This window comes from Cucurbita pepo, chromosome LG13 (assembly GCF_002806865.2).
Source record: "Cucurbita pepo subsp. pepo cultivar mu-cu-16 chromosome LG13, ASM280686v2, whole genome shotgun sequence".
NCBI classification, from domain to species: Eukaryota; Viridiplantae; Streptophyta; class Magnoliopsida; order Cucurbitales; family Cucurbitaceae; genus Cucurbita; species Cucurbita pepo.
The window spans coordinates 4,754,826-4,771,298 of NC_036650.1; the positions used below are offsets into that span (position 1 = coordinate 4,754,826).

Consider the following 16,473-nt stretch of genomic DNA (forward strand, 5'->3'; position numbering starts at 1 on the left):
TTCAATCGAATAAGGTAATCTGGTCAAATTGAGCCATGTTATTTGGTCATTACGTTCAATTGAGCTCCAAAAAGAGCTGATCCAAGGCCAACCAAGTCCGAGTTCGATTGGTTGGGTCCAAGGTCGATCAAGCCCAAATCCAATCAATTGATGTTATCAATAGTCCAAACTAGGAAGATCTCGTGGAGAAAGAGGTTCTATACGGTTGGAATGCACCAAGAAGACTTGCCAAAATGGGCTCAAAGGGCATCAACTAATGGCAAGTTCCTCATTAAGTATACAACCATCCAAGAATAAAAGTCTCATCTTCCATAAAAACCCAGCTTCAGGAGTTCTTTTGTTCATGGCTACATAATATCCTTAAATCTTGGCGAAGTGGAAATGAATATATACACATTATACATCATTCCTATGATACTGCCAAAGAATTCAAAACCTACAAAGTGAAATAATTCAAAAGATAAAGGATGTACAGTTTCTGGGACGATTGCCAATGTGAAACACTTCCCAGTGACCGAAAAAGAGAGACAATAATTGTTATTTATGCTGTATCAGCACCGGACTCCAAATTCTCACGTCCCATAAGATAACCTTCACTCCAAACTTCTATGTATCTGATATGTACGTACAAAGGATTAAGGGGAAACAAAAAACAAGAAAGAACAGGAAATTTATTGTATATGCACTGAATAGCGAGTACCAACCTTGAACCGTCAACATTAATGCAAAGAAAGTCGCCATGACGCCAACCATCTTGGAAATGTCCAAATAGAACATCACCTGACTTTGAGTAGAAGCGACCTTCTCCATAAGCCTTTCCCTTCCAGAAGTTTGCAAACCATCGATCCCCTGTGTGAAAATAAAACCAGCCCTGATAACACATGGGACTTGTGTCAGTTCAATGAAAGGCTCCTGTACAGCAAAATCACTGCCAACACATAATTCGAAGTGTATTTCAGGTTAAAAAAACGATAAAAATTTGGGAAAGAGGAAACAGTTTTAGTCTAAAAGGTCTGGGGAATAGATTTTGGTACAGAATCATCGTTGTATTAATGACACTAACCAAAATAGGATTGAACAAGTCGTGTGGTAATGACCTTTAGATTTCATTATAGATAATTGATAAGCTCGTCATGTCATTGACTCTTTGCATGACATCACTTGACATATTCCTTGATATCAATAATGGAACAATGTTCCAAGGAGCCAACTAAGAACGGAGTTTCTTTAACCTTTTAGGAACTGAGAATCATTTTCTTTCAAAGGTGTATCCTTCTCATATAATTATTATAAAATTAATTTTTATTTTGTGCACAACAAAGCTTTTTAGAGATGGTCACTTGGAGTGAAACAAACAAAAATGCGAGGACAAACCTTTCCATGCATGACATCATCTCTCCATGATCCTTGAAACATATCTCCATTGTTGAAGTAGACTGTACCTTGACCTGATCTCATACCATAGCGCCACATACCATCATATATGCTCCCATCTTGAAGTACTAGACGGCCCTGTACATATAGTCAAAAGCTGCATGTCATAAAGATTGGTATAAAATAAGTTTGCACTTGTCTTCTATGTCAGGGACAATACCTTCCCTTCGGGAAGCCCTCCTTGGCATCGTCCCCTGTAAACGCCGCCTCTGTACTGCAACTCCATAACAGGACTCCACTTTTTAGGTGAATCTCGCTCGGCTTCCTGAATGTAAAGTGATCATTGTACTTCAAATTTTCAGATTCAGAAAACTCTAACAGGAAAATTTTGGTAATAATAAACTTCTATTAGCTGAGAACTGTTTATGAACAGGTTAACATATTTTAGGAAGGATTTCGGAGTAGATTCTTTAACTTTTATGGGCTCCATGGAACGATCAATTGCAGCAAGTAGAACCATGTCAATTGATTGGACTTCACTCAAATAAATTGCATATAGAAAATGTGACGAGCTCAAACTCATCCAAACCAATTGGGCTAGAAATAATTCTAACAATTGGCAACAATCAAGAATGAAATATGATTACAAAATAATTTATCAAGGGAACACCAAAAGGAAGTCCAAAAATGAATGACTTCCTAGACCTCCAAGCAAAAGTTAAGTCGAGAATTCTAGGATGAAGGGGGGAGTTCAAACCACTAGACATCGGAGGTATCCAAAAAGACACCACTATAAATATTTAGTACAAGAACATTGCAAGAATACATGATCTTGAGAGTTTGACCCTCTAACAGCGAGAGCAGCGGTTAGATCAAGTGTAGCAGAGGGGGAATTCATCTTTTGGATAATGTCCATTGTGTTTGTGCCCTCTTGATCAAGTGTGGCAAAGGGGGGATTTCTTTTGGATAATGTCCATCGTGTTTATGCCCTCTAAAGCAAGATTCCAAAAACAAACAAACAAAAAAAATGATATTTTTGAGTATTCCTTGTTTTGTTTTCTTTTTTTTTCTAAATGGCACTCATGTTTGTGTGATCATGCATAAGAGAACCAGGGGAGAAAAGGCCAGTGGAGTCCAAGCGTACACAAATGTTGCATATCAGAGTAATCCGATCTTTCTACCTGAGACAGGTCTATAATAATACTGAAAAGCTATAAGCCAAGCCTCTCTCGTAGTTCATACACTTCAACGAAGAATTTTGGGAGCTAGAAATCTGGAAAAGCCTTGGGAAGACAGTTTTCAACGAAATGGATTAACCAAAGCTAGATGAGTGATGTCAGAAGTTTACCTTCCTCAAACCCACTTTGAAGTTCAAGAAGTTAATGGAAAGGGCTTTAAACAAAACTACGGAGTTCCAGGGGCTTCCCTTTAAGAATCTGATGGTCACAAGTAAACCAACCTTCTCTATTCATCTTAAGGTCTTTCAAGAGAGCATCTCCAAGTGCATCCCGAAATTTTATGAGCAACCTGTATCTTTTAGATTTCCCGCTCCAACACTGTGCCCTTTCTAAGGGTTAGAAGCTTCCTTTCGATTAACAAGATGACTCCCACACTTGAATTCCCTCTCAAGCCCAAAGGAAAATTTCCATTTTTTTCTCCAACAGATTAGCAACCTTATATGCATCTGAAAAAGGGATCAGAAAAAATTGCGTACAGACAGACAAAACAGTATCTAGTAACATCAATCTTCCTCCTCCAGAGAAAACAACTTTTTTTCATTTATTTAATCCCAATAACGTGTAAACTTTACTAATGAATGAACACCCAGACAACTCAAATGTGAGACCCTGGCTAAGCACGCAAGTCTTTTGGCTTCCTAAATCCTACATAGCTCTTGTCCGTCAATATTGACCCCTACAAAACACGATCAGTTGAAACAGAAGATAAATCTATGGGAGGAAAGATAAATATGCAAAATGAAGCATGATTTGACCTTTAAAAAAAGCTAGGCATCAAAAGAGGAAAACAAAAAGGATGCACACAAAACAACACGTGGCCACAGTCACAGATGTCACATTAATTCAAAATATGAATGATGAGTGGAAAATCTATAAGAAACACATCACCAGCATTGATGCAGCACGAGCAGACAGAAGTCCTTGCTTCTTAGGAAGGTCAGGAGATTTCCCTCTTAAAAATGCAGATGAGGTATCGTAAAATTCCTTAATCACTTCTAAACTAGTATCAGTTAACGAAGTCTGAGACGAAAATCTGGAAGTAGTAATTGAAGCTTTAGATTTCTTCTCATATTTCATCTCTGGATTTGGAGTGGATTTATCTTTCAACTCTTCTGAAGGTCTCACCCCAACTGGGAGGTCAAATATGCTTATACTGTCAAATGCAGAAGCCAATTCAGCATCAGCAGCTCTTTCCCTAGCCCACTGCTGTGCAATCTGATGTGCTGGACCCAAATTCCATCTGTGGAGGGGGTCTCTGCGAAAAGAAGCTCCTACAAAATGCATTTAAATTCGATAGTTATGAGTAATATAAGCAGCGCTCTAGATAATGTCTCGTGTCCCAAGTGTTACCACCTATCTGTGCATAAAGCAAGATTTAAACAGGAAATTTCATAATGCTAACCTCTACTAACTGCATTGCTGAAAGGCAAAGAATTCACATCAGTTTCTACTATTCCAGCCTCAGGTTGTTCAAAATCACTGTCATTTGTTCCCCTAAATGTAACAAAATTGTCAGGAACCAACAAACAAGTAAAGGAGGAGACGTAGAAACTGAGCCAGCTCAGAAGAAATGAATTTTACCTTGAACTTAATAAATCACTGTAGTTGAATGTTGTCTGGAGATTTTCAGGATCTGGATAAAAATCTTTATCCAAGCCCCCTGAAGCAATTTGAGTTATGACCATATCAGAGTCTGATGACTCTCTTACATTGGAAGGATTTGCATCTTCAGGCATATCACTTTCTTCAGCTTCCTCTAATGGTTCTTGAGGTTTCCATAAAAGCTTGAAAACCGAAGGGAAACGCTGGGCCAATCTTGATAAAATGCTACTACTTTTGGAAGATTGCTGCTTTGTTGAGCTGGAATTCATATGAAAGTTACACAAAATTTGATCCATAAACTATAAGTAGGTTTTAATTCAACCTTCCTCTCAGTTGTAATGATGTCCTTTTTGCAACAATAAAAAAATATAAATGAGCTAGCAACATGGTACCGTTAGAATGGGCAATGTCAACAATGGAGCAGGAAGAAGTATGGAGAAATGATTCAACTATAAATAAATTAACGACAATCAATTTGACACTACAAAAAGTTTATAAACAAAATTGGAGTATGTGCTCAAATTGGGAGTCAAAGTTATAGTTGAGTCAATTAATTATGTCTTAAATCCTAATGTACTAAAGCAACAGTGAAGATGTACTATCACTATAGCTATAACATTAAGCAAATCAAATGGAAGGAGAACCCCTGAAAGAAAGCCCAAGGATAAACAAGAGTAGCTCAAATAAATTTTCAGCTCATCTAACATCTTCCATGAAGAATCTCTCAAGCCAAACACTCAGAACTAAGTTGATTGAGAGTTCAATTTAAAATCAAAGATCATCTTTCAGGACAGTAGGGGTACCTGAAGAACACGGTGCATTGAAGGGAGTGTCAAGCAATCTCATGAACTTCAAACAAACTTGATCAATAACCAATCAGTGCACTTAAGCTTAATTTTTATAAGGTTGGCCAAACGAAAGCTATTAATAGCAATAAGGCTTTTCAGTATGGTTCTACCATGAATGTACCAAGTAAGAACATTTATCTAGAACAAGTCTAACCTTCAGTACAGTATCTAGACCAATCATCATAACTAAAATTGAACTAAACTTTTCAAGTTGTTTAATTCCCTTCCTGTGTTCCTGGTTTGATCTACATTTCCTTTGGAACTTGTTGCCTATTGGCGTGAGGTAGAAATCATTCTCCCTGAGACATTTTGCCATACCCCCTTGAAAGGCAAACTTTTCCTATGATTGATCCCCTAATTTTTTTGTTCCTAGCAAGACTTCATCTTTTTCTTCTTCTTTCTTTTTTTTTTTTTTTTCTACTGCAATCTTCTATTGTTAGACTTCGCTAGAAATTGGATTAACCAAGATGAACTTTCAACTTCCTGACCATGTGTCTGTTTAATGGGAAAAGGAAGGAAAGGCATATTCCAACCTCCAAGTCGAAAGATTGATTACCTTACCTTTGAGAACAAAACCTTATATAAAAAGACTAGAGAACTCAACGTTAGAGAAATACAAGTGGTAAACTTTCCCCTCTTATTTTAGGTTAACAATCCAACCACTTGTTCTAAGAATTCCTTTTGTTCTATTTTTTTTTTTTTTTTTTTNAGGCTGGGGTGGACCCCTAAGATTTTAACTTCATACCTAGGTTAGGCACGAGTGACTCCCTGTTTGGTTCAAGCTTCTTTTGCTTGGGTTTTATTCATATAGAAAATCTTAAGATGGAAAAGTGAGGAAAGAATAACAGTCTTACGTCAGATACATGTCCAAGCTAGGAAAAGGAAAAGAGGACACCTAACCCTCTTCTCTATATAATTGTCTGGTATGTTTGTATTTTATTGATAAAAACCATCTCATTTCCTTCAAAAAGAAAAATATACGAAGTTTATGAGGGAGGCCAATTGCTCCAAGCAATCCCTTGAACTCCAACTGTCCTAATAATGTACATTTATTATATATGACTTCACCAATACAAAAAACATCGACAAATTCTGACAAGTGATAAGAAAATTTTTAAAAAAAAAAAAGGAAAAGAACTTGACGAAAAAATATATTACCCAACAATAAGGATGGTTGTCATGAGAAAGTTGGGCTCCAGATTTAGATCTTGAATTATGGATAATATAACTTTTCCTGTATATGCTGTAACTTCACGAAAAGTTTTCAACAGGGTACTTTTATCATCGTCATCAATAATACTTGAGCTTGCCACGATGCATAAAACCGCACCTTTCAAATCCTAGTGAAAAATTGAACAGTATGAATGAAATGGTATGATAGCACCCATGAAGAGAAGGATTTATCATGCCTTACAAAAGCTTTCAGAAGTTAAGAATACTAATGCTGAAAAATCATGAAAGCAAAAAATTCATGAATTCCTATTATGAAATCTTCATTTGGGAAATAGAAAAGACGAGACTTTTAAGTGTATTAAGAATATGAAGTATGCATACTCTCACTTTTTGTACCTAAAAACCCTTGACCATACTCATATATTCATTGGGTTTCAACTGAAGACATCATTGAAGTCTATGACATTTGGTAACAGAAACTTTGGATCCAATAAAATAGTGACATACATACGATGATGGGTAAAAGTGATATAGTGCATACATTGAAGAGAAAATAGTCCTAGGGAAACATGTAACGCACTGCAACCTTTGAGTTTATAAATGATTAATATCTAATTTTAAGAAGTCAATTTATACGGATAAATAACAGCATTATTTGAGCTATACATCTAATAGATTTAATAATATACAGATAAGCATGAAAGTTCAATCTACTAAATAACGAAGATTCAGAACATATAATTAAAAGAGTAAAAAAGTAATATTAAGATGACCATGCTTTTCCTTTTGTATAGTGTATAGTATCCAATTTCACTTGCAAGCTTCCCAGCCATACCTTTAAATGCACACTGAGGAAAGGGCAGTCATAAATTGACTTTAAGACTGAGGTCCGAAAGTTGTGACCGGCTCCAAATCCAATCTTTCCTTCTTTAAGGTTCTCCAAAATCTGAACATTTTTGCAATAACTTTACTAAGGAAAAAATGCAACTTTTGAACTCACAAGACGAAAGGAAATAGTAATTGAACATTTAAATTTGCCTACACTTACAAAAAAAAAAAAAAGCTGTTGAGAACTTCTTTCACATGATATAAAACAATTTCATCAAAATTAGAGGATTTGATTCTGCAAGCAAAAGATTAATTGGGAAAATAAAAATATGGGACGTAAAAGGGCTCTTATTTTCCAAATCAATCCGTCAAAAGAAATATTTTCTTATTTTTTGTTAAATCGTCACTGAACCCAAAAGTTTAAGTTGATTGGTTAGGGTAAATTTAATTACATCAATATTTTAACACTCCTCTTAAACTTTTGGGCTTGGAAATTTGTAGAAGGTGAGATTACTAGGATTAAGGTGAAATTTGGAAATTTGCACAAGTGAAAATCAATATTAATAGGAGAGGAAATGACATTACTAGCGTTCAAATACAGGATCTTTTGCTCTAATACTATCTTAATTTTGAGAGGATTAACAACGTATTGATTGTGAAATATGTGCAATTTAGGTCTTCTTATAAGAAAGACCTAGTACCAATATGGATAAGAATTAGGACACCAAATATTTAACTAATTTTACATAAACAATAGATAGTAGAAATTCCATCATTTTTAATGAAAACAAAGCTTTCGTTCAAGATAAAAGAAGGAAACAAATAGATAATAAAGGAGGAAGAGTCCATTGTAGAAATCTATACAAAAAACTGGAATTGAAATTAGAGTTTACAAAAATAAAAAATAAAAACAATTTAGAAACAGACACTTGAAAGAGAAATTAAACCCAGTCATAAGATTCTAGATTCCTTGAAAGACCTCTGATAATGAGGAAGTTCCATAAGTGAATATGAGGAAGTTCCATAAGTGAATATGAGGAAGTTTGAATCCAAAAGACGGTTACTGACACCGCTAATGAGTCTGTCAAAAGAATCCATTGATTACTGGAAAGGCTAAAATATCTCTAAAACACTTATTGCAGGACTGCCTTCGTAAATCAACTTCTCAGTGACTAAACTAGCAGTTTGTGGCTAGCTGGATTTGAAATAGCCGTTGAAGGTTTGATTAGGAAAGACCAAACATCAAGATGGCATCAAAGCTTATCGTGAAAGGCCAGATGGTAGGAAGAAAGTTTCCATTGCATTTAAGGCATCAAAACTTTCTGAGCTGCAAGTTTGACCCTCTGTTGGAAGTCTTTCTCTCTCTCTAAGCAGTTCCTTACGTAGCATTTATATAGCTTGCCTGTTGGATGGATCTTTTTGCTTCTTGGAGCTTTGAGCCAGTGCTCCATTTTCAGATAACTTTTGAAGCCTTGCTCTCTTGGCTGCTTTCAGTTGCTCCAGCAGCTCTCATAATTTCCTGTTGGTGTTTTATGTTTTAGCTTTTATTTGTTTTCTGTTTACAAGGCATAGTATTTTTCCTACATTCCGTTCTACATTTTGCTTCTTTTTGGAGCTTGTATCCCTTGAGCATTAGTCTCTTTTCATTTATTGAATGAAAAGTATCGTTTCTTGTTTTTTTTTTTTTTTAAAAAACATTGGGGTTCAATCCAATTTAAATGCAGAAGCACCCCACTCTCCATAAGCTTTGAGCCACCAGTTACATTTGGTTAAAAATTGACCTCACAAGGTTCAATGGTAGAATAAACCAAACCAGACATAGAGATGGAAGATAAAGCGCACATTGGGCTACCAGATTAGGTGCCTTATGAAGATAAACCAAGGCAATGGGATCTCTAGAGCACAAACGAAATTCACTTACAATTAAATGTGCAATCATGGGAAGTCCTCATTTGATATGGGGTATACTAAATTGCCTGGATTTAAGGTGGATTTGATTAACCTTCCCACTTGTGTTGATTTAAGCTTAGAAGACAAGGTGATGGCAAAAGAGTTACCAATCTCCACAAGGAGGTTCGCAAATACTAGTTGGTTGGTTAATCATTAGTTGAGTTAATTTTAGTTTCCTTCTCAGCCTCGTCTCTTATGGATCAATACTGTTAAAGCAATTATCTCAGAGTTATGGTTCGAAAGAAAACAAAGAGTTTTTGAAAAGGCATCGTTGATGGTTTGATCACTTTGAGAAGGCTCATTTGAAGGCCTCTCTTTGATGTTCACATTCCAATCATTTTTAGGGGTTTTCTCTCCAAGATATTGACTTGAATTGGGCTGCCTTCATTTCTTCATAATTCCCTTTCTTTTTTGCTCTTATTTTTTATGTTTCATTTATTGTTTTCTCCTTTTCAAAGGAGCTTTTATCTTTTGAGCGTTAGTCTCCTTTCATCTCTTCAATAAAAGATATTGCATCCTTTAAAAAAAAAACCAGTTTTCTGATATGTATAAATACTCATTGTTTTTGTAAACAAGATAGAATCCTTCTAATAAAATTTATCTTATTTCGGTATTATACTATACCCACTCTCGAGAGGGTATACCATGCGAAGGAGAGGAGAATAGCTCCTCCCTCTTTCACTAAGACAAGTGCCATTTCAATCTAGACATCTTGCTTCCTGTTGGATTACACAATAAAAATTCTATCTTTTATGCCTATACACAAGAATCTTTTATTTATATATGTACATGAGATAAATATAAGCAAAGGAACAAGATAAGTATCCTCTCCCAGAATCTTTTATTTTTATTTTTTAGCCAATAATCTTCATAAATAGTCTGATCTAAGAAATATAATGATGAACACAACCAAGTAACAAACGAGACACCAGAAGCAACCAATTTCCAACTCAAAACAAAATTGAGGAAACTTACTTCCATGACGTCTATAACACCAAGCTCTTTCACACTATTCTGAGGCTCATCTATGAACTTAGTCAACATTTCCTGATATATTCAAGATAAAAAAACATGTAAAAATAAAGCAGTTGAAATTTAAAAACCAAATGGATGGCAGAGAAGGTGAACTTACAGACTTGATAATGGATATTGAATTTATAGCCATCAAGACAGCATTATTAGCAGATCTCACAGCCTCATCAAGAGTCACCAAGTCCTTTTCAAGTAGTCTATCGGTGTCAATATCTGTGCATGAAAAGAAAGGATAAAGTGGTCACAGATCTTACCTAATTGAAATTAATATTTCTTGTAGATCACTCTTCTCAAAAGGATATATATAAGAAAGAAATCGAGCTTTCTACGAGAGAAATGAAAGAATATACGAGGGCATACAAAAAAATGTCCTGAAAAAATGAAGTTCGACCCAAACTACAACAAAGGACTCCAATCCAAGAGTATAAGATCAAGCTCCTAATAACAAAAAGACCTTGAGACTGACGTCCACGAAGAGGCGTTAAACCTAAACACCTCCCAAACTTCCTCACTCAATCTCTCAATCTCTCTAAAAAAAAATATTATCTCTCAAGGCAAATGTTCCACAAAATAGCAAAGAAACTAATTTGCCATAAAACTTTGATTCTGCTTAAAGGAAGGATTCGTATGCACCTCCCCAACAAAACCCTATCTTTTCTATTCCAAACCCAACAAACACCGAACAATCTTAACAAACGACTCTAAAGGAATTGAGCAAACTAACAATCCCAAAACAAATTATTAAGATCCTCCTCGTGCCTCCTGCGAAGAATGCACCATTGTAAAATCTGCCACGCAAATGCCTATGGTATTAGCTCTCCCATGTGAACACAGGAAGAATGTCTTAAAACATGTTCTATGGTATTAGCTCTTCCATGTAAAACAAGCCATGCAAACACCTTAATTTTCTTTAGAATTTTAACCTTCCAGATTGAGGAAAAAGCAAAGACAACAGAGGAGTAGTAGATAAGATATGAAAGAAGGAACAGTAAGAGAATAACCTAGAAAGATCGGGAGACGAAATCCTAACATCCCTTCAACTAAGATTCACATACTAGTCTCAAAGTGTGGAGTCCTGGCAAACAATGCCAGGACCCATGGACAGGAAATACCACCTCACATTTTCAATTTAAATGAAGAAAATAAATATATACGAGTTCAAATATTTTAAGTTCTCTCACTTAATCATAACTCACCGATTAAGAAGCTTGTATGTTCCTTTAGCCTTCCTACCAGATGTTTAACCTGAAATTGATTTGATCATTAGTATATTCAGAATTATATCTTTTGAAGGCTCAGCAAATTCAGAAACTTCAATAAATATGGAAAATAGAAGAATCTTATAAACCCCAAGATGCATGATTATTACAAGGATTTTTTTAGCATAAGCTGCATGCCATTCACTACCTCATCCTGGCGCCTTTGCCCTTCAAAGCTAAAAGGCTTTAAGACAATTGTTACAGTAAATCCATTTGCAGATCTTACGGTTCTAAGAATATCAACAGCTGCAGAGTAATCCAAGCCATATCCAGCACTAACCACCTAAAGAAGAGAAAAAAGGGGAATTGATGGAATAATTAGATTAAGGATAATATGAATTCCATGAAAACCTACTACAAGATAAGCACGGTAATTTGGCCCGTGATAAAAAATGAATAAGCCATTCTAAGATTGCGTAGTTTGCCATTCAACAATTTTCTTAGAAAGCAAATTTTTAAATAGTAAAAGCTGAAATGTGAAAAAGAGTCATGTGTGGTAGTTTCAAAACTCTCAAGGCAGTAGATCTAGAAGAGAAGGTAACAGAAACTATATTTTCTCGGATTTCCTCCACAGCCCTCTCCATATCTAGGAAATTCTTTTATCTACTCCAGACAGACTTCCAATAATGAAACTCTCCACCATTATGCCTGAAAAGAAGAAAAAAAAACACTTCCTCCCTGAGAAAGCCACAACAAGGACAGTCCTACAGAAGTTTCTAAAGACCATAAAAAAAAAAGAGAGAGCAGAAGACCCAAAACAGCCATAATATATTAAAGAATACTCGCACAGGGGCAACCCGTAGATAGATGAGGAGCTTCTCAAGCTCATTTACATAAAACATATCAGCTCAAGTAAGCATCCTCTAAGGCAGCCTAGCCTGCATATTCTCATTTGTGCTAACCTTCAAAGGATAAGAGACCAAACTAACTTGATTTGCCTCCCCCTTTCTGAATATTATTGTAAACCTCATTAATATAATATCTAACAAAGCAGGAGACACTGAAAAATAGATTTAAAAGCAATGTCTTAAAAAGGTTAAAGACGGCCTTGAGGCTTTTTCTCTTAAGGAGGCAAAGGCAAGCTTGGAATGTAAGCCTCAATAGATTTGGGGATGCTGTTACTTTTTTGGGATGTAAATTTGCAAGACTTCCCACGTTTTTTGCTTAGGGTTTCCTTTAGGAAAAAAAACACTTCATGACCTTTTTAGAATTTTGGAACCCAATAATAGTGAAGATGCTGTTGGATGGATGAAAAAAAGAATTACTTTCAAGAGGAAGGCAGATTAGCTATTTGTTATTCGGTCCTTTCTAACCTTCCCTAGTATTACATGTCTATTGTTCTTGAACTTGAGAGAAGACTTTTTTGGGGGAAAGTAAAGGGAAAATTAAAACACTTATTTTTATAAGAAGGAAATTAACTTAATCGGGTGGCATGTTGCTTTGAAGCCCTTGAAGTGTGGTGGTATGAATTTGGCATATTTAAGGAAGAAAAACGAGGTTTGTCTAGCTTAATGGTAACTGAGGATCAATCAATTAATGCACACCATGAAGTGTAAATAAGGAAGAAAAAATGAGGCTCAAATAATTGGACCCGCACCTTTGCTTCCAAAATTTCTCTTAAGAAATATCCCAAAACTCCCCATTTCTTATCATGTAACCCAAACTACAATTTTACATACTTCTTTAGGAAGAATTGTTTGATAATACATTATTCTCCTCGTCTAAAGCACCTAGCTATATGATATCTCTAAAGATATTCTTTGTAATATTGTTATGTCTAAACTTTACTGGTTGCAAGAAAAAAACCAAAAGAAGATGAAATTGTCAATCATAATATGCAATATAGAGTCAAATTAAGAGCGTTAAGGACTGAAAGCATAATTGTTCTTTTCTATTGAAGAAAGGACTTTTAGGTAAGAAATGTACAAACAAGTATAACAGCCTTCGAACATGATTGTAGTGACAGTGGAACGTCAATCATCCTTGGGTTATAATCTGCAAACATAATCAAAATCAGTAATAGATTATTTATTATTTCTCTTTCACCCACTAAGCCCTGGGTGTGAATATGGAAATATAGTTCAGCAGTAAGAATTAAATGCTGCTACTATTGTGAGGATAGGGTATTGATACAAATGAAGAAAATCAAGCTTCCTACAACAAAATATCATAAAGAAAGAAATGAAAAAAATTGATTTGTCTAGCATAATCTTTAAATAAGCTAGGATCAAGAACATGATAATAATCTGAATAATGAAATTTCACACGGTTCTCTTTGAGCTCTAGCTCAAATTGAAAATATCATAATTGCCACATTAGTATAAGATCAAACCAAAGAGACTTAAGGTAATGTATCATACAAAATATAAGACAGGAATACTTTAAAACAAGAGTGAAAAGAAGCATCTGAATGATTTGTGTGGAGTTTGTAGTACCACACATCCACATATATACGTATATGTGCTTGTATCTTTGTATGTTTGAACCAAATGAAGGATGACTTTAAGAATAATTAGCAGAATCTTTTTAATAAGAAACGATTTGATTAATATAATGGAATTTTCAAAGGACAGAAGAGGACCCAAAAGGAGTAGGGAAAAACATCTCCAAGGTCAATTATCACATAAATAGTAACTAAGCTTTCGATCTAAGTCATCATGAAAAGGAAATATAGACAGCAACGTCAGATCTAGTCTAAGCTTGCCTCATAGAAAATTCTTCAATTCGGTTCATCCCAGATTTATCACAGCAGCCCACAAAAACTATTGACCCAGAGTAGCTTTTTCTAATTCATAAAGCTGTGCCCACAAAATCTTTAGAGGATCGAGGAGGTGACCCAAAATGGAAGTCTGTTCCACAACATGATATCCAACAGTAACACGACAAGAAAAGCCGATCGGCCCAAACCTATTTGTACTGGATTAAGAATTTCTTTTTAGAGTTCTATCATCCATAATCAGCCTATCCAAGGAAAGCATCTATAAGAAAACTCTACATCTGCAAGGAGAGTTCTTGAAAACAACCACTCCTTTCATGGCATTATCCTATGTAACCCTCCGCAAAGGAGAGCCTGAGGCCATTCAAACATCACCATCAAGTACTCCCAGTTTACTTTCAAAAATAATTGGTGCTCTGTTTTTCTTTACTTCTCCTTGTCGACCCACTTAAATTTTCGTTCAGTAGAAAAGAAGCTCGATCACAGGATCAACAATATTTCTTTTCTTTATCTATTTTTTATTAACAAGACTCCAAAATTTTCTTTTTCAATTTCTAAACAAATAAGCTAACTGTAGCCATTTGGGCCTTCTTATGTTTGAGAGGACTTCAAGGTGTATATTTAAGATAAACGCAAGTTTCACTCACATTTTGGAATTTCAAGGTGAACTAGTTTATTAACTATGTTAGCCTGCGCACAAAAGATAACAGACAAAAGCTAATTTCAAGCTTCCCTAACTCAAATGCATGTTCTGGTTAAACAGCCTAGCCTGTATGGAAACAGCATAGAATGAAAAATTAAACGCTGAAAGAGTGAAAGAACCTTTTCCAATGAATCTCTGAAGTAGTTGCACTTTTAGAGAATCATGCTTTACGATTTGCCTACAAAAGATAAAAACAAAAAGTAAAAAAATGAGATCAATTTCTCCACACAACATCATAAATTCGAATTTTTCAGAATTGAATAAGTAGCTAGAAAATGAGATCAGTTTCTCCCCTACAACATATGGCAACTCAACTAACAACCAAAATCCTAAAAGTAAATCAATACTTGCAATCATTGAACAGAATTGAGCACATGGACTTCTTGAAATTACCAAAATCGCAGAGATGAAATCCTGAGAGCCGACTCGAGACAAAAATCAAGTACGGCTTCCTTCCTACTGCCAATGCCAATCACTTCCACGAACTCATAATCATCCCAGAAATCCTTCTCCATATTGGCCCTTCCAGCAGCATTTGACAAAGAACTGTTCGCTGTAGTACTCAGAAACGGGTAGGAATTCCGATATCCAGCCAACCCGAGAAACATCTTCCGGCGGCGAAAGAAGAGGCTGCGAATTGAGGAACAAGGGCATGGGCATAAGGAGGAACGGAGCAATGGGTGAAAGCCATTGATTACAGGAAGCTCCGTTATGAGTGGCACCATTACTATTACACCGGTTGGCTTATGAGCCAATCCCAACTCAGAAAATGGGAAGAAGCTGAATCGTCATGGTGACAGGAACCAGAAAAAATGGAGTGAGCTTCAAATTTTCGCGACTCACTGAATCCCAGTCCCAAATCAACTCCATCCCTGAAATTTAATTTCTCGTAATTCTTTTATTTTTTGGACAACAATAAATTGATTAAAAAAAACTGATTATCAAAATAAAGATTTGTTTAGGTTAAATTAAGAATTAAAAAAATTCAAATTATCCTTAATCTTGATCTTTAAAAAAAATTATTAAAATACTCTTACAAAACCGTTTGTAATTTGTTACAAAAATTTGTTTAGGTTAAATTTATATATATTAGATTGATTAGGCTGCACTATTGGTTTGGTTGGATGAATTGTTTGAAATATGAACGATGCAAGCTTTGTGGCCCTTGCACGTGTCGTACCTTGTGATTTTTTAATGTATGTTTATTATGTTATTACTATGTTGTGAGTATGTTGTGCTATGGAACTTGATATGTTATGTTATGGTGTTATTATCAGATATGTTGTGCTATGAAATATCATGTTGACACATTATGTCATTGAAAATTGTGCTATGTTATGAAAGTGTTAGACACTACATTATGAGACGACATAAAATGATTATGTCATGTATAAAATAAACGAAAATATAACTTGCATCATAGACCACATACTAAGATTTTAAACTATGGGGACCTCATGCATATTGTATGTTCACGTGCATTGGGATACTTCTCCGTTATGATTAGTATAGATGCGTACACTGTGATGTTATGATACGGTATTATGTATACAATGATACTATTGCGCTCCCTTCCGTCCATGGTATACTAGCAGTGTGAGTGTAAGTTAGTCGAATGTCAGGTTCAGGGGTACGTATATTAGCTCGTTTGGGGGTCCATATGTGCATACGTGGGTCGCGTGTAGAGACGTACTACAAATCCGAGACTAAAGTCATGTTATGATAGTTTATGAAATGGTAGGTTTCAAAC

At 35.4% G+C, this 16,473-nt stretch overlaps 1 protein-coding gene across 1 annotated transcript; it reads right to left on the reverse strand.

Moving 5' to 3' along the window:
• Nucleotides 1-290: 290 nt before the first annotated feature.
• On the reverse strand, nt 291-15,616 carry LOC111808605 (protein ACCUMULATION AND REPLICATION OF CHLOROPLASTS 3). The gene is made up of 16 exons (XM_023694694.1): nt 15,117-15,616; nt 14,843-14,901; nt 13,235-13,299; nt 11,453-11,587; nt 11,242-11,290; nt 10,146-10,258; nt 9,989-10,060; nt 7,071-7,181; nt 6,221-6,402; nt 4,194-4,472; nt 4,015-4,106; nt 3,501-3,883; nt 1,595-1,699; nt 1,375-1,512; nt 705-871; nt 291-614 (listed from the first exon to the last, which is right to left on the reverse strand). Exons 1-16 carry the CDS (start codon nt 15,446-15,448, stop codon nt 542-544), a joined length of 2,355 nt encoding a protein of 784 aa, XP_023550462.1. The 5' UTR covers nt 15,449-15,616; the 3' UTR covers nt 291-541.
• Nucleotides 15,617-16,473: the final 857 nt, after the last annotated feature.